Source organism: Taudactylus pleione, unplaced genomic scaffold (genome assembly GCF_031769625.1).
Source record: "Taudactylus pleione unplaced genomic scaffold, aTauple2 ptg000145l, whole genome shotgun sequence".
NCBI lineage: Eukaryota > Metazoa > Chordata > Amphibia > Anura > Myobatrachidae > Taudactylus > Taudactylus pleione.
In genome coordinates this window covers 436,017-458,946 of record NW_028284547.1, presented here as the reverse complement: position 1 = coordinate 458,946, position 22,930 = coordinate 436,017, and the positions used below count along the sequence as shown (strand labels likewise).

General features: G+C 45.5%; 1 protein-coding gene across 1 annotated transcript; it reads right to left on the bottom strand.

Annotated features, from left to right (window-relative positions):
* Positions 1 to 342: 342 nt before the first annotated feature.
* On the bottom strand, positions 343 to 21,297 carry RAB3D (RAB3D, member RAS oncogene family). The gene is made up of 5 exons (XM_088473908.1): positions 20,870 to 21,297; positions 10,428 to 10,655; positions 6,707 to 6,825; positions 2,243 to 2,367; positions 343 to 1,187 (listed from the first exon to the last, which is right to left on the bottom strand). The coding sequence occupies exons 2-5, from the start codon at positions 10,653 to 10,655 to the stop codon at positions 1,006 to 1,008; spliced, it is 654 nt and encodes a 217-aa protein (XP_088330034.1). The 5' UTR covers positions 20,870 to 21,297; the 3' UTR covers positions 343 to 1,005.
* Between the last annotated feature and the right edge of the window lie 1,633 nt (positions 21,298 to 22,930).

The window sequence follows — 22,930 nt, the reverse complement described above, 5'->3', positions numbered from 1 at the left end:
ACACAGACATCAGGCCACTGACCTCTCCACTCCTACTAATACACAGACATTAGGACACAGCCCTCTCCCCTCCTGCTAATACACGGACATCAGGGCACAGACCTCTCCCCTCCTGCTAATACACGGACATCAGGGCACAGACCTCTCCCCTCCTCCTAATACACAGACATCAGGGCACAGACCTCTCCCCTCCTCCTAATACACAGATATTAGGACACAGACCTCTCCCCTCCTCCTAATACACAGATATTAGGACACAGAGTTGTTACCTCCTCTTACTATAAATATATGTGGTATGAAGACACATACAGTACCTGTCCCCTGTACAGTCACATTGGCGGATACAATAAAAGGAGGCTTCCTTTTATTAAAAATGTAAACATCTCATAAATGTACACAAGGAAAAGGGGGATAAGCATCTGGACTGTTAACACCTTCATGACCACGATGTCCAAATATAAACATAAGAATCTGTGTTTCAGTGACAATTCCATAATCCCACCCTCTCAGTCCATCACGTAAAGTCTCATATGCAGAACTATGGTGCCCCACTCCGGAAGGCTCATGCAAAGCATTATACAGTTATGGGCACAGTGGGTAAATCTTTGGCACTTAATGGCAAGGGAAGATTTGTCTGGGACCTAGGAAACACTCATCTGGTTGGCCCTTCATGGTGCAACGTGTTTGAAGCAAAGACGATCGGCCTATAGTCTCTCTGGCAATGTTGTGCCTGACTGTCCTTCTTCCCAAGTGTGTAGGCTGCCTCGTCTGCTTCTGTAACAATGAATGATTCTGGGGATAGCTATGTAACAGTGTCTGACGTGATATGTATCTCACAGGAGTAGTCATGCTCAGCCGGGATAGGATAGGAGCAGTCACCCCAACCCTGTGTGGCTCTGATAGCCACGGGAGGGGGGGAGGCTGTCCTAGCGAGGCAGTTAACTTTGCTGTAAGAAACATCTCGGTGACCTAGCTTGGGTGCTTTCTACACAGTGGGCGCCAGAACTAACAGGAGCAAGTACTCTGCTCCTTGGGGGAAGCCTCGCTAAGGTGAGCCGTGCCGCCAGCTGGTACTGGTCCATTCTCCAGGCTCTCGTTCATCTTCTCACAGATGACATCCACCAGACGCTCAAAGACTTGCTTCACATTGATGTTCTCTTTGGCGCTGGCCTCGAAAAACTCGAACCCTGAGGAGAGAAGGAAACGATGGACAGCGGTGGAGACACTGTGGTTGGTGCGTTTTTTCTCTTCCTACACCCTTACAAGACAACAGCTGGAGAACTGAGGGCCCGATTCTCTACAGACCGCTATTCGGCTTATACACACGCAACTGCGTTTCTAATATCAGCGGTGTTATTTAAAGGTTTGCATTCGCATTGCGATAGCAGCCTGACGCAACGATGCCCACTTCCCCATCCGTAGACTTTAACAACATAGAGAAACAATCGGTAACATCGAGTAACATCAGACAGTTAGGGAAGTCCAGACCTTACTCAGGAATTGTATGAGGCCTCAGGCGGTGTCTGGTATCGCAGTGGCTAATTTATGCACGCCCATGCAACAGCACTGAAATGCACTGGCGCGCCTGCATGTGTCTGACTACCACCCCCCGCCACCACCCCCAAACCGCACTTCATGTCAATCACTCTGCCATGGGTCTGCGTATCCAGTGTCCCGAGTGCAGTGGCTAGTTCACGCACTGCGATGCATACGCAGTACACAACAATCGACCGTTTGCGTGCGTATAAGCAACTGCGTTCCCTGCTGAATGAGGCCCAGTGTCATAATTACTTATTTAATGGTGAATCAAATGGATTGAGGTGGATTGATCAAAGCCGCATATCCACTACACGACTAATGAACTATTGAACGATAAGGACATTGTTTTCGTTCAATCGTTCATTATATTGTGCAGTGAACATTGAGCCCACACTGAACGATATATATATCGTTCAGTGTGGGCACCCTCCCTCATCCCCGAACATGCACAACCTGACTATATCGTCAGGTTGGACAGTAGGTTCAGGCGATGACCGATGCCGACAACGACCAGTGGGAATCGCTGGTCGTTGCCGGCATATTCACTGCACGATTAATGAATGATTGAACGATTATGATATCGTTCAATCGTTCATTTACATTGTGTAGTGGATATGTGCCTTAAGAGGAGAGTCATGACACCTAGATCAGGATTAGGCCTGTGATCCCCAAATTGATATTCATAATGCCAGATTCTTCTTACCCAGTTCCTCTGCCAGCCTGCGCCCATCCTCAGCTGGCACAACTCTGTCATCTTCCAAGTCACACTTGTTCCCAACCAAAAGAACCTGTGCGTTGTCCCAGGAGTATGTCTTGATTTGTGTTGCCCTATGACATACAAGGAGATACTCTTAAGGCCTTTGATTTACGGTTTATCAATTGAAACCTTTTGTTACCAACACTGTTAACAGAACAAGCAACTGTCGACATTTCCCTGTAACATCTCTTACCATGACATTCATTTCCATCTCTCTGCACAGCTTCTCCTATCAGATCTAGTCACAGAACATCCTACATCGTCGCCTACATGCCTATCTGGCCTTCTTCCACTACTGAATCTAGTCACAGAACATCCTACCACTGACCCAACTAGTCACAGAACATCCTCCCACATATCCTACCACTGACCCATCTAATCACAGAACATCCTCCCACGTGTCCTACCACTGTGCCTCTAATCTCAGACCATCCTCCCACTGACCCCTCTAGTCATGGTAAATCGTCCCATATCCAACCACTGACCCCTCTAGTCACAGAACATCCTACCACTGACCCCTCTAGTCACAGAACTTCCTCCCACATATCCTACCACTGACCCCTCTAGTCACAGAACATCCTACCACTGACCCCTCTAGTCACAGAACATCCTATTACTGACCCCTCTAGTCAAAGAGCATCCTACTACTGACTCCTCTAGTCACAGTCATGTTCTATGACTAGTCCTCTTATACATATCCTACCACTGAACCCTCAAATCACAGAACACCCCATGTTTTACCATTGACTCCTCTAGTTACAAAACATCCTATCATTGATCCACTAATCAAACAAGATCCTACCACTGACCCCTTTAATCACAGAACATCCAACAATGACCAGAACACCCTACCAGTGACCCCTATAGTCACAGAATATCATACCTCTGACCCCTGTAGTCACAGAACATCCTACCACTGACCCCTATGGTCACAGAATATCCTAGTACTGACGCCTATAGTCAGAGAACATCCTACCACTGACCCCTCTAGTCACAGAACATCCTCCCACATATCATACCACTGACCCCTCTAGCCACACAGCATCCTACCACTGACCCATTTAGTCACAGAACATTCTTCCACATATCCTACCACTAACCCCTCTAGTCCCAGAACATACTCCCACATATCCTACCACTGACCCTTCTAGTCACAGAGCATCCTCCCACATATCCTACCACTGACCTCTCTAGTCACAGAACATACTACCAATGACCCCTCTAGTCAAAGGAGCATCCTACCACTGACTCCTCTAGTCACAGAACATCCTCTCCCATATCCTACCACTGACCCCTCTAGCCACACAACATCCTACCACTGACCCATTTAGTCACAGAACATCCTTCCATCCTACCACTGAGCACTCTAGTAACAGAACATCCTCCCACATATCCTACCACTGACCCCTCAAGCCACACAGCATCCTACCACTGACCCTTCTAGTCACAGAACATCTTCCCACATATCCTACAATTGACCTCTCTAGTCATAGAACATCCTACCATTGACCCCTCTTATACATATCCTACCACTGACCCCTCAAAATCACAGAACACCCCAAGTTTTACCATTGACTCCTCTAGTCACAAAACATCCTATCATTGACCCCTCTAATCAAACAAGATCCTACCACTGACCCCTTTAATCACAGAACATCCAACAATGACCAGAACACCCTACCAGTAACCCCTCTAGTCACAGAATATCATACCTCTGACCCCTGTAGTCACAGAACACCCTACCACTTACCCATCTAGTCACAGAACATTCTACCACTGACCCCTCTAGTCACAGAACATCCTAAAACTGACCCCTCTAGTCACAGAACATCCTCCCACATATCCTACCACTGACCCCTCTAGCCACACAACATCCTCCCACATATCATACCACTGACCCATTTAGTCACAGAACATCCTTCCACATATCCTACAACTGACCCCTCTAGTAACAGAACATCCTCCCACATATCCTACCTCTAACCCCTCTAGTCCCAGAACATCCTCCCATATATCCTACCACTGACCCCTCTAGTCCTAGAACATCCTCCCACATATCCTACCACTGACCCCTCAAGCCACACAGCATCCTACCACTGACCCCTCTAGTCACAGAACATCCTCCCACATATCCTACCACTGACCCTTCTAGTCACAGAACATACTACCAATGACCCCTCTAATCAAAAGAGCATCCTACCACTGACCCCTCTAGTCCTAGAACATCCTCCCACATATCCTACCACTGACCCCTCAAGCCACACAGCATCCTACCACTGACCCCTCTAGTCACAGAACATCCTCCCACATATCCTACCACTGACCCTTCTAGTCACAGAACATACTACCAATGACCCCTCTAATCAAAAGAGCATCCTACCACTGACCCCTCTAGTCCTAGAACATCCTCCCACATATCCTACCACTGACCCCTCAAGCCACACAGCATCCTACCACTGACCCCTCTAGTCACAGAACATCCTCCCACATATCCTACCACTGACCCTTCTAGTCACAGAACATACTACCAATGACCCCTCTAATCAAAAGAGCATCCTACCACTGACCCTTCTAGTCAAAGAACATCCTCCCACATATCCTACCACTGACCATTCTAGCCACACAGCATCCTACCACTGACCCCTCTAGTCATAGAACATCCTACCATTGACCCCTCTAGTCACAGAAAGTCCTCTTATACATATCCTACCACTAACCCCTCAAATCACAGAACATCCCAAGTTTTACCATTGACTCCTCTAGTCACAAAACATCCTATTATTGTCCCCTCTAATCAAACAAGATCCTACCACTGACCCCTTTAATCACAGAACATCCAACAATGACCAGAACACCCTACCAGTGACCCCTCTAGTCACAGAATATCATACCTCTGACCCCTGTAGTCACAGAACATCCTACCACTGACCCATCTAGTCACAGAACATCCTTGTACTGACCCCTAATCACAGATCATCCTAGTAACGACGCCTATAGTCACAGAACGTCCTACCACTGACCCATCTAGTCACAGAACATCCTACTACTGACCCCTATAGTCACAGAACATCCTAGTACTGACGCCTATAGTCACAGAACATCCTACCACTGGCCCCTCTAGTCACAGAACATCCTCCCACATATCATACCACTGACCCCTCTAGCCACACAGCATCCTACCACTGACCCCTCTACCTCTACCACTGACCCCTCTAGTCACAGAACATCCTCCCACATATCCTACCACTGACCCTTCTAGTCACAGAACATACTACCAATGACCCCTCTAATCAAAAGAGCATCCTACCACTGACCCTTCTAGTCAAAGAACATCCTCCCACATATCCTACCACTGACCCCTCAAGCCACACAGCATCCTACCACTGACCCCTCTAGTCATAGAACATCCTCCCACATATCCTACCACTGACCCTTCTAGTCACAGAACATACTACCAATGACCCCTCTAATCAAAAGAGCATCCTACCACTGACCCTTCTAGTCAAAGAACATCCTCCCACATATCCTACCACTGACCATTCTAGCCACACAGCATCCTACCACTGACCCCTCTAGTCATAGAACATCCTACCATTGACCCCTCTAGTCACAGAAAGTCCTCTTATACATATCCTACCACTAACCCCTCAAATCACAGAACACCCCAAGTTTTACCATTGACTCCTCTAGTCACAAAACATCCTATTATTGTCCCCTCTAATCAAACAAGATCCTACCACTGACCCCTTTAATCACAGAACATCCAACAATGACCAGAACACCCTACCAGTGACCCCTCTAGTCACAGAATATCATACCTCTGACCCCTGTAGTCACAGAACATCCTACCACTGACCCATCTAGTCACAGAACATCCTACTACTGACCCCTATAGTCACAGAACATCCTTGTACTGACCCCTAATCACAGATCATCCTAGTAACGACGCCTATAGTCACAGAACGTCCTACCACTGACTCATCTAGTCACAGAACATCCTACTACTGACCCCTATAGTCACAGAACATCCTAGTACTGACGCCTATAGTCACAGAACATCCTACCACTGGCCCCTCTAGTCACAGAACATCCTCCCACATATCATACCACTGACCCCTCTAGCCACACAGCATCCTACCACTGACCCCTCTAGTCACAGAACATCCTCCCACTGACTCCTCTAGTCATGAAACATCTACCAGTAAAGCCTCTAATTACAGAACATCCTACTACTAGCAACTGCATCTACATGTAGTTAACAGTTACGGCTACTGAATCTAGTCCTAGGACCACCTATCACAGACATCTATCACCTATCTGAGCTGCTCCCACTACTGAATCTAGTCACAGAACTCACTCCCTCTACATAAATCACACAATCCCACCAAGGTAGCGCCGCCCCTCGCTCACCAGTCCTGCACAGCATTGTAGGAGTCCACGTTTGAAATGTCATACATAAGCAGGAATCCCATGGCTCCACGGTAATACGCAGTGGTGATCGTACGGTACCTCTCCTGCCCAGCTGTGTCCTACATAGACAGAACATATTATCAGGAACAACATGTGAAGGTTAGAGCAGTGTCAGTGTAACCAGGAGAACTTATTACAAGAAGGACTGGCTACTACCCAAAATGAATAAACACTGCTCTTAAAGAGCACGTACAGCTGCTATTTGATATATATATATATATATATATATATATATATATAAGGCTGTGCATTACTGTTCTGATTAATATGTACATATCGTTGTTGTGTTTATACCTAACTACAGTCAGGTGCATAAATATTGGGACATTGACAGAATTTTCATATTTTGGCCTCTATTCACCACCACAATGGCTTTGAAATGAAACAAACAAGATGTGCTTTAACTGCAGACTTTCAGATTTAATTTGAGGGTAATTACATCCAAATCAGGTGAACAGTGTAGGAATTACAATGGTTTCTATATGTGCCTCCCACTTTTTAAGGGGCCAAAAGTAATGGGACTATCAACTCAAAAGCTATTTCATGGACAGGTGTGGGCTATTCCCTCGTTATTTCATTATCAATTAAGCAGGTAAAAGGTCTGGAGTTGATTCTAGGTGTGACATTTGCATTTGGAATCAGTTGCTGTCGACTCTCAATATGAGATCCAAAGAGCTGTCACTATCAGTGAAGCAAGCCATCATTAGGCTGAAAAATCAAAACAAACCCATCAGAGAGATAGCAAAAACATTAGGTGTGGCCAAATCAAACTGTTTGGAACATTCTTAAAAAGAAAGAACGCATCGGAGAGCTCAGCAACACCAAAAGACCCGGAAGACCACGGAAAACAACTGTGGTGCATGACAGAATAATTATTTCCCTGGTGAAGAAAACCCCCTTCACAACAGTTGGCCAAATCAAGAACACTCTCCAGGAGGTAGGTGTATATGTGTCAAAGTCAACAATTAAGAGAAGACTTCACAACAGTGAATATAGACAGTTCACCACAAGATGTAAACCATTGGTGAGCCTCAAAAACAGGAAGACCAGTTTAGAGTTTGCCAAACAACATCTAAAAAAGCCATTACAGTTCTGGAACAACATCCTATGGACAGATGAGACAAAGATCAACTTGTACCAGAGTGATGGGAAGAGAAGAGTATGGAGAAGGAAAGGAACTGCTCATGATCCAAAACATACCACCTCATCAGTGAAGCATGGTGGTGGTAGTGTCATGGCGTGGGCATATATGGCTGCCAATGAAACTGGTTCCCTTGTATTTATTGATGATGTGACTGCTGACAAAAGCAGTAGAATTAATTCTGAGGTGTTTCGGGCAATATTATATGCTCATATTCAGTCAAATGCTTCAGAACTTATTGGACGACGCTTCACAGTGCAGATGGACAATGACCTGAAGCATACTGCAAAAGCAACCAAATAGTTTTTTAAGGCTAAAAAGTGGAATGTTATGCAATGGCCAAGTCAATCCCCTGACCTGAATCCAATTGAGCATGCATTTCACTTGATGAAGACAAAACTGAAGGGAAAATGTCCCAAGAACAAGCAGGAACTGAAGACATTTGCAGTAGAGGCCTGGCAGAGCATCACCAGGGATGAAACCCAGTGTCTGGTGATGTCTATGCGTTCCAGGCTTCAGGCTGTAATTGCCTGCAAAGGATTTGCAACAAAGTATTAAAAAGTGAAAGTTTGATTTAGGATTGTTTAGTTTGTCCCATTACTTTTGGCCCCTTAAAAAGTGGGAGGCACATATAGAAACTGTTGTAATTCCTACACCGTTCACCTGATTTGGATGTAATTACCCTCAAATTAAATCTGAAAGTCTGCAGTTAAAGCACATCTTGTTTGTTTCATTTCAAAGCCATTGTGGTGGTGAATAGAGGCCAAAATATGAAAATTCTGTCAATGTCCCAATATTTATGCACCTGACTGTATGTCCTACAAGCTCATTGGGAGGAGGGGGCTACAGGTATGAATTATGAGCCATAAGTGAAGAAGGGGTTATTTTTATTTAGGTAGGTATGTAAATGGGTCACAGGTTGCTAGTTATGGTAGTAATTAAGGTATCATATTAGTTTCACAGCCCCAGCAAAAACTAGTGCTGTATGTAGCTGCAAAAGAGGGGGTTTCATGGGAGGACCAATCAAAAGCAAAGCTGATTAAGAGCCCATGGGGACCCTCTGCAACATATTGGATGGGCCCCCTTTCACCCTTCTGGGCGTGATGTACTAAGCACCGTATCCCCGATACTAGACATTCCACCAACTATCGGGTACATACCGGCGATAATATCGCCGGTATGTACCTAGAAAATCGCAAAGGACATCTCTCCTAGTAAGAACGGTTCTTTGCGATAGAGGGTCTTCCGGGTTTATAACCAGAAGTTCATCTGACGTGGGCACCACAGGGGTTGCTGGGAGGGATCCGATTGGATTCCTTTCAGGGGGAGCTGTGAAGAGAAGCCCATAGCCTTCTACTGGGTAACCGCATTTCACCCCTTAGTACATCCACCCTCCTATATGTAACAAGCTTGGTGATCATGGATATTGCGGCTTATGATTAGTCCTCCTGCTTACACCCTTCACCACTTGTCTATGTACTAAGCCTTGGGGGGAGAGAAAGTGGACTGAGTTAAAGTACCAACCAATCAGCTCCTGTCATTTTACAGGCTATGGCCCGTATTCAATTAGCCGTGAAAAGTCGGACAAGTTTCGCCTTTGTCCGACTTTCCGCCTACATCGCGTGTTTCACATGCAAAAACTTATCGGGCGCGCCCCCGTTATCCACCGTATTCAATTCTAAAGGACACGAAAAGGCGTCCCGGCGATACTTCAACAGGAGGAATGTGCTGTCAAAAATGGGGAAATCAGCCCGACACCCCCCAAAAGAAGCACTAACATTGGGGATCAATATAGATACCCCCGAATAGCCCTAATAAAGGTATTTGGGGTACTTTAGTGCTGTCAATTGCGTCTAAATAGCATCTTTGCACACGTGGTGAAGAATAGCATAAAGCAGTTTGTTTGGGAGAAAATAAGTAGTCCTGTCAAATTTTGAGTACTTGAAAACGGGTACAAGCATTGTTCAAAATCGCTGAAGTTTTAAAAAACATGAAAAACGCACCATCAAAAAACACCTCCGCCATACTTGCAGACCCCCCAAAAGTCTATTTCGCTACTTTTTATGTTTGTACCCCAACTTTGTACTTTTTCGCCCCCTTTGTTCAAAGTGCTTTTCTTGGGGTGTTCCTCAACTTTTTAAAGGGATTTTTTGACGCACTTATCCTTTGGGGGGGCTGTTCCAAGGGTGCTGAGTGGTTTCCCGACGTTAGCACCCCAAAACCCCAATTCTGCACTTTTTTCCGCCTGCTTTCAGAGGCAAATCTTTTTCCGCCTATTACATTGCATTGACTTTCCACGTACGCGAAAAGTCTTTGGAATTGAATGCGTAGATAAGTTTCCGCCTGGCGAAATGACGTCATCCGCGATACTTTTTCGCGGTAAACGGCTTTTCGCATCTCAGTGAATACGGCCCTATGTTTGAAAAATAACAGGAGCTTATTGGTTGGTCCTTTATCACCTTCCACTTTCTCGCTCACCGAGGCTTTAGTACATCTGGTAACGATTTAAGGGTCTCTTACCCAGATTTGTAGCTTCACTCTCTTCTCATTCCGATAGACCGTCTTGACCTTAAAGTCTATCCCCACGGTGCTGACGAAGGCGGAGGTGAAGGAATCATCGGCGTAGCGGAAGAGGAATGAGGTCTTGCCCACACTGCTGTTCCCGATGATCAGGAGCTTAAACATATAATCAAAGCTCTGGTCGGCGGCATCTTTCGGAGGCTGGCGCGGGTCATTGGCAGATGCCATCTGGTGTTTGATGAGAGAAGACAAATCTTACAGAGGATCACACATACCATTACACCCTAGGAGTAACACGCCAATGCAGCACATGAGGACAGGAAACAGGTACAGTAAGCCATTATTACAGGAGAATCTATCACAGTGACTCATCTGCAGATCGATTTACCTGTTTGTCTGCTAGGAAATCCAGAATGCTCACACTGCAACGGGAGGCCTGAGGGCAGATGTGTCAGTCTCTGGCTTGTATATACTATTACTATGTAGCTTATAACTGCAGGAATGTAATACAGGTTGAGTCTCCCATATCCAAATATTCCGAAATACGGAATGTTCCGAAATTCTGAATATTTTTAGCATGACGGAGAAAGTGAAACCTTTGCTTTCTGATAGTTCAATGTACACAAACTTTGTTTAAAGCACAAAATTATTAAAATACAGTATAAAATAACCGTCAGGCTCTTTGTATAAGGTGTATATGAAACATAAATTAATTTCATGTATGTACACAAACTTTTTTTAATGCACAAAATTTTAAAAAATATTGTATAAAAATGACTTGCAGGCTGTGTGTATAAGGTGTATATAACACATAGATGTATTCTGTGTTTAGATTTGGGTCCCATTCTCAAGATATCTCATTATGGTATGCATATATTCCAAAATACGGAATATTCCGTTATCCAAAATACCCCTGGTCCCAAGCATTTTGGATATGGGAGACTCAACCTGTACTCAATTAATGGATAACATAGATCGTTGTACTGTTCATAAAGGTGGAAAAAAAAAAGCAGTAAGGGGTCTATGTACTAATCCTTGGAGAGAGATAAAGTACCAACCAAACAGCTCCTGACACTTTACAGGTTGTGTTTGAAAAATGACAGTTAGGAGCTGATTGTTTGGTACTTTATCTTTCTCCAAGGCTTAGTATATAGACCCCACAATATTGGGATTGCCAAGGCAGACATTTAAAGCTGCAATTGTTATTTATTTATTTATTAACAGTTTCTTATATAGCGCAGCATATTCCGTTGCGCTTTACAATTGGAAACATTGATAGAACAAAACCGGGTAATAACAGACAGACATAGAGGTAAGAGGGCCTTGCTTGCAAGCTTACAATCTATAGGATTCATCATTATGCTGTTTATAATGTGCCATAATATTCTGCAGGATTATGCAAATTAAATATACGTCAAAAGGCAGCATGGTTACTACCGCGAGCACGCATGTGAGACACTTACAGTGCCTGATGGACGCAAACAGATGCTCCCGCATTACATGCGTGGCACTAAGGGGGAGAGATGCAGCAAAGAAGTTGTCATTAGTAACCAATCAGCTCCTAGCTATCATTTATTTAGCACAGTCTATAAAATCACAGTTTGAAACTGGTTGGTTGCTATGGCCAACTGCTCACTTTATCTATCTCAAAGGTTTCTTACATCTCCCCCTAAATGCGTACATTCGCCAGTATACAGAGTGGCAGACATCTACGACCTGCCCGACCGCTACCTTTGCGCTTGGTGTTACAGCCACGTCGCTATCAGTGCGCCCATGCACCAGCCTATGCCTGGAACGAATGATGCTCCTGAAAACAGGCCCATCTGCCCCGACATCCAGTTCTGCGCAGCCCGCAGTTCCGTCAACTACATGGAAATGCCGTGTTTCAGGCCAGTCGCACCTCTTCAGGCACCAGAGGAGATATGACTAAAATGCGTACGACCAGGGGCGTATTAAGAGAGGAGGGGGTCCACGTGCAGCCTCCTCCCAGGCCCCCTCTTCACTACCCGGCAGAGGAAGTGAGTAGAGTCTACAGTACATGGCATATCTGAGACTTTTTTGTTCTCTACTGCGCATGAGCAAATCGCAGGGAAAATGGCCTCACTGCGCCGCAACATGGGACTTTAGAGGGGTAAGTATTGTAGAACATGGGTGCAGGGTGTGCAGTGTGGGCCCCCATGGACCCAGGGGCCTCTGTGCACATCACACCCTGCACCAGTTATAGATAAGCCACTGTGTACAACTCTGCGGCCCCTGTACTTGTATATTCCCAGTTCCGAAGCGCGCACAGTGCGAATACACGAAGAATTGGAACGCAAAGAGGCGTACATTTCCCTCAGCATCAGGCTCATAGCGCCATCACGCAGCCGTGAGCACCTACAGGCTACGGTGTCAGGAATAGCAGTGATGCTCTAACTCTATGTGCAGGATGTACTAAAGCCGACAATGCGGTAAACCCGCCGAAAATGCAGGTTTCCGAGGTTTTGCTGCATTCCCCAAATGTACTAAAGCACCGGAATGCGATGTATACCAGTGCTTCGTCCCGATGGGTAACACCACCTTCACCTTTTTAATACATTCTTGCGAATGTTCATTCATAATGGGGCGCTAACTGCGGCAACAGGAAATTACAATTTCCGGGTCTAATACCTGATCCTTTATACAGATGCCCCTTTTCTCTTCCGTAGTCTCCCCAGGTTTTAGTCCCACAGTTTGCACCGTGTGCATAGAGACGTGACACTGTAATTGTCCAGTTTTTCCAGTCACTGAATAAGTGACACACAGGCAGCATAGTAACCTTCCTTAATAAAACACCCATGTGGCCTTGCCCCAGTAACCCATGTTTGAAGTAGCCATTACGTGTTTTTCCATATTTCTGAATACATGATAGAAAGGCTAAGCAGTTGCAGGCGGGGGGGGGGGGCACTGTATTGATCAGAGAGTGTGAAAAATATCAATGTACACATATACACAATAATTCCAACAGTCCTTTTTAATCTAATCTGCAAAATGACTAAATACAGTAGATGCTGTAGTCTACAACTGAGCAATTCAGAAACACTGGCACGGTCAGACAGAAAATGTTCTGCGTGGACGGACACAGCTATTTGAGCTGAACGCAATGGAAAGACAAATTGTTCCATGACACGGATACGATCAGGTCTTTGAGTGTGTGAACTGACTTAGGGTAGAGAACATGAATATAAACCAACTAGCTGAGAAAATGGGTATGGATAGCGGCATGCTGGGTTTAACTGGAAGAGGATATATCAGTTGGAAGAATACAAAGGATTCCCTTGAAGCCGGATAGCCAGGCTCAGTATCTCAGGTGATATTAGCTATTTGGCCCATATTGCAGTGTACGTAGCTGCATAATGAATGTGATTCACAATAATCATCAATTTTGGTAATTAACAGCCATGTTGGGAGAGGTGGTCCGGAGATGACCGGTTTAGCTTGTGCGTGCGGTGGACTTACAAAGTCCTCTGGCTGCTCGACTTTCTGCGCTGTACAGCTGGATCCAGTGTCCCTAATTTACACAACCCACATGTGTTTGCAAATTGAACAGTGACCACGTTTCTCAGTGCTCAGTGCCACACAATGGGATTTGAAACACAGAAATATTCATTGGGTATACGGCTCTTCGGAAAAAAAATGGAAAAGTACTCCCTTGTTATTCCCAATAGTTCCTTCTTCCGGAAGTGACTTATAGGGGTCAATTCATTTAAATGTGAAGGGTGCAAGTTGCCGTTGCAACGGCGTTAATATGCTGGCAACAGACTGGCACCTTGCACCCTTCGCGGCCTGCTCCGAATTAAGCGAATTCGCTTAATTTTGCTCAGAGCCCTATGGGGCTGCGTGCACTTTTAAGCGAATCCGGGCTGCCGTGAAGTGTGCCCATTGCCGCGATGACTCACACCCAATAGGTCGTCGCGACTAATTGGATTGTGCCGTGTCTTGGAATAACATACAAGTAGAGAAAAAACAACAACACACAATCATGTGATACAGTTCACAATATCCAATGCGTACGGTGGTATACAATGACATAAAGAAGTGAGGATATAATTCACCTCCATGCTGCTCAGAGATTATTGGGGGAGGCCCCCTACTTTACACTCACAGCTAGACGCTGGTAAATGATCCTGTAGTAAAGTCACAACATTAAGGCCTGCACCAACACCACATTAGATGATTATCGGGGTTGCCCCCCATGCTATGCACCCACAGCGCTCCACTCGTAGTTAGGCAGGTAGTAATAATCTTGCAAAGATTCCAGGACAACCTTCTTATTATTCCAGGTGCTCAGCACAATTTTATTGAAGCATTTCAGAAGATATAAAAGAGTCTAAATTTGATTTAATAAAATAATTAAAACCAAGTGGATCTCATACCCAAGTGGGGAAGTCTCTTGGCTCCAGAAGGGGATCCTGTTTACCATTTAGATCTCTGGATGCTTCAATAAAATTGTGCTGAGCACCTGGAGTATTTAGAAGGTCATCCTGGAATCTTTACAAGATTATTACTACCTGCCTAACTACAAGTGAAGCGCTGTGAGTGCATTTCGAAGGGGTCAATCATGATAATTGTCTAATGTGGTGTTTCCGCAGGGTTTAATGTTGTAACTTTACTACAGGCTCATTTATCTTAGGTCCTTTGCTATTCTCAAGCTATACCACCTCTCTTGGCAAACTAATCCGCTCTTTTGGATTTCAGTACCATCTGTATGCGGATGATACTCAAATCTACCTATCCTCTCCAGACTTATCACCATCTGTATTGGTCCGTGTCACTGAATGTATTTCTGCCATTTCATCTTGGATGTCATCTCGCCACCTGAAACTTAATATTTCTAAAACAGAATTATATTTCCACCGGCCAATAACAGTTACCAACCTGATCTCTCTATCACTGTTGATAACCCAACAATCCACCACGCCAAACAAGATCGCTGCCTTGGTGTCATCCTTGACTCTGAACTGTCCTTTGTTCCCCACATTCAATCTGTCTCAAAATCATGTTACATACATCTAAAAAACATATCCAAACTTCGACCATATCTCACACAAGACACTGCAAAAACTCTAATCCATGCACTTATTATTTCCCGCATTGACTATTGCAATCGTCTCCTTACTGGTCTTCCCAAAAACAGGCTGTCGCCATTACAATCCATTATGAATGCAGCTGCGAGGCTTATCTTCCTTGACAAACGTTCATCGTCTGCTGCCCCGCTCTGTCAGTCCCTCCATTGGTTGCCGGTTTTCTACCATATTCAATACAAAATGCTGTTACTTACACATAATGCATTAACCAAACCACACCGACATACATCTCTTCACTCATCTTAAAATATCTCCCAACCCGACCTCTCCGCTCAGCACAAGATCTGCGTCTCTCATCCCCACGCATTACTTGCTCCCATTCACGGTTACAGGACTTTCGTCGGGCTGCACCCACTCTGTGGAGTGCCCTACCACGCACTATAAGACCTTCCTCTAGTCTCCAAACCTTCAAGCATTCCCTGAAAACTCACCTCTTCAGACAAGCTTATCTGATTCCAGAACTGACCACATAACCTTCATAGCTTCCATGTCTTATTACATCCCCTCTCACAGTCCACACAGAACCTCACATATTGTCTTTCTTTCACATCCTCATGACATTTGGGTGTGACTGGATCATGCAGCCCACCAAGAAACTGTGCATTCTGGCTGGACCAAATTGCAATATATAGCACCTATCCTTGTGTATCAATGCCTATTTCCCTACAGATTGTAAGCTTGCGAGCAGGGCCTTCCTACCTATATATCTCTCTGTTATTACCCAGTTTTGTTCTATAAATGTTTCCAATTGTAAAGCGCAACGGAATATGCTGCGCTATATAAGAAACTCTTAATAAATAAATAAATGTATCAGCGTCTAGCTGTGAATGTAATGTGTGTCTGGCAACCCCAATAATCTCTGAGCAGCAGGTTGGTGGATTATATCCTCACTTCGGGATGTAGTTACCATTCTGGCGGTCAGCATGCCGGTGCTCAGAATACCGGTGCCGGAATCTCAACAGCAGTCGGAATCCCAGTGCCAGAATCGTGATTGCTGGCATACCAGTGTTTAGGTTAAAAAAAAAAAGGGTTTAGGGCTAGGATGTAGGGGTGGGTTAGACTGCGGGAATGGTGGGTTAGGGGGAGGGTTAGGGTTAGGACACTTACCTTATTGAGTCGGGATGCTGCTGTTGGTATTCTGGCCGCTGGCATCCCAGCCGCTGGCATCCCATACCCAACCCCTCACTTCTTTATGTAATTTTACACCACTATACACATTGAAGATTGTGAAGTTGCATATGTAAACTCTATTACACAACTTTGTTTTTTCTTTTTATCTCCTTGTATGTTATTCCAAGACTACATTTACTAAAGTGCAGGTTTTTAGAAGTGGAGATATTGCCCATAGCAACCAATCAGATTGTAGCGATTATCTTCTAGCAGGTGCTAGATAAATGTTAAGTAGAATCAGACTGGTTGCTATGGGCAACATCTCCACTTCTAAAAACCTCTCATAAGTCACTTTCGGAAGAAAGAACTATTGGGAATAACAGGGAAATACTTTTCCATTTTTTTCTGTTCAAGCTCCATATATACCTAATTCATATTTCTGTGTTTCAAATGTGGTTTTAAGTGTTGGTGTAAGGTTTTTTATTTGGTGTATAGGCTGCATTGGTTTACGCACAGTAGGATACCAATTCTAGTTTGCAAACAATGGGATTTGCCCATGTGCGACCAGCTTAACATAACTCTAGTTAGGACACACCTGTAGGTCACCTATCCAAAAGGTTAAAACAAACTGGAGACTTGACCCATGGGAGGATGTTATCAAACTAGATACTTAGGGGTCTATTTACTAAGCAGTGTTAGGAGACAGAGTGAAAAGTGATAAGAAAGTGATAAGGTACCAGCCAATCAGCTCCCAACTGTCATTTTTCAAACACAGCCTGTGAGATGACAGTTGGGAGCTGATTGGCTGGTACCTTATCACTTTTCACTCTGTCTCCTAACACTGCTTAGTAAATAGACCCCATAATCTGCAAGAATATATAAACAAATTGGAGACATGAACGGCACGAGTATATTGACAGACATGTCCTCCAATAGAAACCAGAGAGAGTGCATCACATGGTTTAGAGCTGAGACAACATGGGAACAAGCACTGTAATTGGAAATTTAATGTTAAGGTACTAAAGTGAGAAAGGTATTGGGGTAATGCGCACACTGGTGTTTATTTTATCATTAAAGACAAAGCACGATTCTTTAATGCTTTTTCTATGGCATGGGAACATGGGCTACAAATGCATATTATACATTTCCGATGCCTCCATATAGGATCATAATGTGGACAGACCTCCAGCAAGCTGCTTTTATTTTTTATTTTTTCTTCTTTTAAATGAACAATAACTGAGCCTAATAGCCTAAAGCAGAAGTTCCCAAACTCCGCCATTACAGTCCAGGTTTTAAGGATATCCATGCTTGAGTCCAGGCGGTTTAATCAAATTGACTGAGGTACTAATTAAGTCATTGTTTGCTAAAGCATGGATATTCTTAAAAAGAGGACTGTAATGGCGGAGTGTGGGACTCTCTAGCCTGAAGAACTACTGATCCCTGTAACCTGTTGTACCTTGCAAATGACAAAAGTTCCACAAAGCAAACTAAACCAAACGTATGGATAAACTAAGGGGTATATTTACTAAAATGTGGATTTTCAGAAGTGGAGATGTTGCCTATAGCAACCTATCAGATTCTACTGTAGCTATTATCTTCTAGATGGTGCTAGATAAATGTTAATTAGAATCTGATCGGTTGCTATGGGCAACATTTCCACTTCTAAAAACCCGCACTTTAGTAAATATACTCCTTAGTGTCTGTATTTGAATAATTGTGGAGTAGGATTACTTCTTCACTCCATAGGTTCTAATGTACTAAGCCAGGGGGATTTTTAACTCCAGTCGTCAATGAGCCCCAACAGGTCATGTTTTCAGAATTTCCTTCTATTGAAACAGATGAGATTATTAGTGACAAAGCAAATTAGATTAACTCACCTGTGTATGGTTAAAGAAATCCAGAAATCATGACCCGCAGGGGATAATTGAGGACTGCAGCTGAAAACCCCGGCACTGTGACAATTGTACCACAGTGCATTTCAGCACTACTTTTAGCTTTTGATGTGTTTAGTTTGTGTCACTTTGGGGAATAATTGCTCTATACATACTCTCACCTGCACCGTCAGCTGTCCCTGATGTCACTGGAGATGCTGTTGCCAAGTCTGCGTCTGTACAGGGATCCCAGTGACTAAGCCGGTGATTCACTCACAAGTGGCAGACACCCCATGATATGCCACATGACCAAAGGCAGGCACTGACAGTGTAACAGCATGGCTGCAGCGCAGGTACTCCTACATCACGCCGCCGCACACGCTGGATGGGCCTTGGTGCAATTCAGCCCACAGAGCATCGAACATGGCCCATTCCATCTAGGACAGCATGATCTGCTCCTGTTTTTCACCCTGATTTTCCAATTGCATTTCCTTTGTGTATTTAAGTAAAGTTCATTGTATACAAGACATCAATGATTTATACAATTCACTCATATTAGTCGTACTGGAAAAATTTGATTTCAAAGAAACCACTGAGGAGAAAGGGACCAAGGTGTCCACCATGTGCAGCAGTGCATGGCCAGCTATGGGTACGGCTGAGGCACAGTTGGGTGGCACTGTATGCTGAGAGAGCCTGATCACTGGCAGCACCCTGCCCATCCGACAGGTCATTACAGAGATGATTCAATGTGCTCACCTCTGGGCCTTTACTGCTTTCCAATCTATAGGTCAGTCCCATACGTGCCTCATAGTGACTGCCCAGCATACAGGCCATCAGCTTACCCTCTGCTGACATGTCAGTCCCATATGTGCCTCATAGTGACTTCCCAGCATCCAGGCCATCAGCTTACCCTCTGCTGACATGTCAGTCCCATGTGTGCCTCATAGTGACTGCCCAGCATCCAGACCATCAGCTTACCCTCTGCTGACATGTCAGTCCCATACGTGCCTCATAGTGACTGCCCAGCATCCAGGCGATCAGCTTACCCTCTGCTGACATGTCAGTCCCATGCGTGCCTCATAGTGACTGCCCAGCATCCAGGCGATCAGCTTACCCTCTGTTGACATGTCAGTCCCATGCGTGCCTCATAGTGACTGCCCAGCATCCAGGCCGTCAGCTTACCCTCTGCTGATATGTCAGTCCCATACGTGCCTCATAGTGACTGCCCAGCATCCAGGCCATCAGCTTACCCTCTGCTGACATGTCAGTCCCATACGTGCCTCATAGTGACTGCCCAGCATCCAGGCCATCAGCTTACCCTCTGCTGACATGTCAGTCCCATACGTGCCTCATAGTGACTGCCCAGCATCCAGGCCATCAGCTTACCCTCTGCTGACATGTCAGTCCCATACGTGCCTCATAGTGACTGCCCAGCATACAGGCCATCAGCTTACCCTCTGCTTACATGTCAGTCCCATACATGCCTCATAGTGACTGCCCAGCATCCAGGCCATCAGCTTACCCTCTGCTGACATGTCAGTCCCATACGTGCCTCATAGTGACTGCCCAGCATCCAGGCCATCAGCTTACCCACTGCTGACATGTCAGTCCCATGCATGCCTCATAGTGACTGCCCAGCATCCAGGCCATCAGCTTACCCTCTGCTTACATGTCAGTCCCATGCATGCCTCATAGTGACTGCCCAGCATCCAGGCCATCAGCTTACCCACTGCTGACATGTCAGTCCCATGCATGCCTCATAGTGACTGCCCAGCATCCAGGCCATCAGCTTACCCTCTGCTGACATGTCAGTCCCATGCGTGCCTCATAGTGACTGCCCAGCATCCAGGCCATCAGCTTACCCTCTGCTGACATGTCAGTCCCATACATGCCTCATAGTTACTGCCCAGCATCCAGGCCATCAGCTTACTCTCTGCTTACATATCAGTCCCATGCGTGCCTCATAGTCACTGCCCAGCATCCAGGTCATCAGCTTACCCTCTGCTGACATAAAACCTCTGCACAAGTGGCATTGGACAGATACAACCCCCAGCATTAGCAGAAAGAGCTTCAAGCTAACGAGATTGGCCCGAGCCATTAATATTACATGTGCGTACCACGTTACATGCTGACATACATGAAAATAAATCTGTTCATGCAAAAAAAAAAAAAAATTTTAAAAACCCATACAATGTGTAAGTCAGACAGCTGTACCCATAAGCAGGAAACACACAGGTGCTTGCACGCATACACACCCACAGGTAAGGAGACGTGTCCCTGAGAGCAGCAGCTGCCAGACTGCCGGATCCTGCTGTGTACAGCCTGACAGCACAGAGCACATCATCATCATTATTACCTTGTCCTGCAGAGTCCCAGAGACACAATAGGCACAGAGCTGCTTCTGGTCTTCTCCTGGCACTTCTCCTGTACTTACAGGGTATTGTCACCCTCCTGTATCCTGTCTCTAGTTCTATCCCTCCTGTTACTGTCTGTCTCTTCCACTGTCTAATTCCTTCAGCTTCCCCTCCCTGAGCTGCCTGTCACCCTCCCTCCCGGATCTATCTGTTTGCAGGTAGCTCTCCTTCTCTAAACTGAGGTGTGTCTCCTTCCCCTGCAGTCTTCCTCCCTCTGTGCCTTGCAGGCTCTCACCTCCTCCCACAGCCCTCTCCCTGCAGGGCTGGCCCTTCCTGTCCCTGGCCGGCCTCTCCCAGGCTCCAGTCTGATATGTCCTATCTGTACAGCCCTCCAGACCGCTGCCCCTTCACTCTAATTTCTTCCTTCATCTGTCCATCCAGTCATTCTCAAGTCATTTAATTACTTGTCATAGTATACTGTACTACATGAAGGCAGGCTAGCAGGCTCTGTCATAGCTGTGCTGAGTATAGAAGTGTGTGAGCTGTACAGTACCTGTGCTGTGTGTACATGTCACTACGTAGTATTGTGTGAAAGGAAGATGACTGTTCAGTACCTGTGCTGTGTATACACGTCATGGTGTAGTAGTGTGTCGGGGGAGATGTCTGTATTGCACAGTAACTGTGCTGTGTATACATGTCACGATGTAGTAGTGTGTGAAATGCAGATGACTGTACAGTACCTGTGCTCTGTATACACATCATCGTGTAGTAGTGTGTCGGGGAGAAGTCTGTACTGTACAGTACCTGTTTTATGTATACATGTCATGATGTAGTAGTGTGTGAAAGGCAGATAACTGTACTGTACCTATACGGAGTATACACGTCATGGTGTAGTAGCGTGTCGGGGAGATGTCTGTACTGTACAGTACCTGTGCTGTGTGTACATGTCATGGTGTAGTAGTGTGTGAAAGGTAGATGACTGTACTGTACCTATACTGAGTAGTGTTCATTCTAGCACCCTGCACCTGTCACAACCCGTGCAGTTCCTCTTTTCTGCCTGGAGTGTCGCTCCCTGCTCTGGTGCTTCTAGCACACTCAGTTTATGCAACTAACAGCTGAGGTACAGGCCAGAGTATGCTAGAAACACCAGAGCAGAGAGCGACACCCCAGACAGGAAAGAGGAGCTGCACGGGTTGTGACATGAGCTGGGTGCTAGGATGAAGACTACTGAATATACACGTCATGGTGTAGTAGTGTGTCAGGGGAGATGTTTGGACTGTACCTCTGTTGTGTGTATATGTCATAGTTTAGTATAGTAATGTGTGAGGGGGAGATGTCTGTACTGTACCTGTGCTGTGTGTACATGTCAGGGTGTAGTAGTGTGTGAGGGGGAGATGTCTGTACTGTACCTGTGCTGTGTATACATGTCATGGTGTAGTAGTGTGTGAGGGGGAGATGTCTGTACTGTACCTGTGCTGTGTGTACATGTCATGGTGTAGTAGTGTGTGAGGGGGAGATGTCTGTGCTGTGTGTACATGTCAGGGTGTAGTAGTGTGTGAGGGGGAGATGTCTGTACTGTACCTGTGCTGTGTATACATGTCATGGTGTAGTAGTGTGTGAGGGGGAGATGTCTGTACTGTACCTGTGCTGTGTGTACATGTCATGGTGTAGTAGTGTGTGAGGGGGAGATGTCTGTGCTGTGTGTTCATGTCATGGTGTAGTAGTGTGTGAGGGGGAGATGTCTGTACTGTACCTGTGCTGTGTGTGTACATGTCATGGTGTAGTAGTGTGTGAGGGGGAGATGTCTGTGCTGTGTGTTCATGTCATGGTGTAGTAGTGTGTGAGGGGGAGATGTATGTACTGTACCTGTGCTGTGTATACATGTCATGGTGTAGTAGTGTAAGAGGAGGAGATGTCTGTACTGTACCTGTGCTGTGTATACATGTCATGGTGTAGTAGTGTGTGAAGGAGGAGATATCTGTACTGTACCTGTGCTGTGTGTACATGTCATGGTGTAGTAGTGTGTGAGGGGGAGATGTCTGTGCTGTGTGTTCATGTCATGG

Coding starts and splice junctions, on each gene's coding strand:
- RAB3D (XM_088473908.1), bottom strand. CDS start 10,655: ATGGCATCTGCCAATGACCCGCGCCAGCCTCCGAAAGATGCCGCCGAC. Junction 6,826..10,427: donor GAGTGAAGCTACAAATCTGG/GTAAGAGACCCT, acceptor CTGTCTATGTAG/GACACAGCTGGGCAGGAGAG. Junction 1,188..2,242: donor CAGGCTGGCAGAGGAACTGG/GTAAGAAGAATC, acceptor TTCTCTCCTCAG/GGTTCGAGTTTTTCGAGGCC.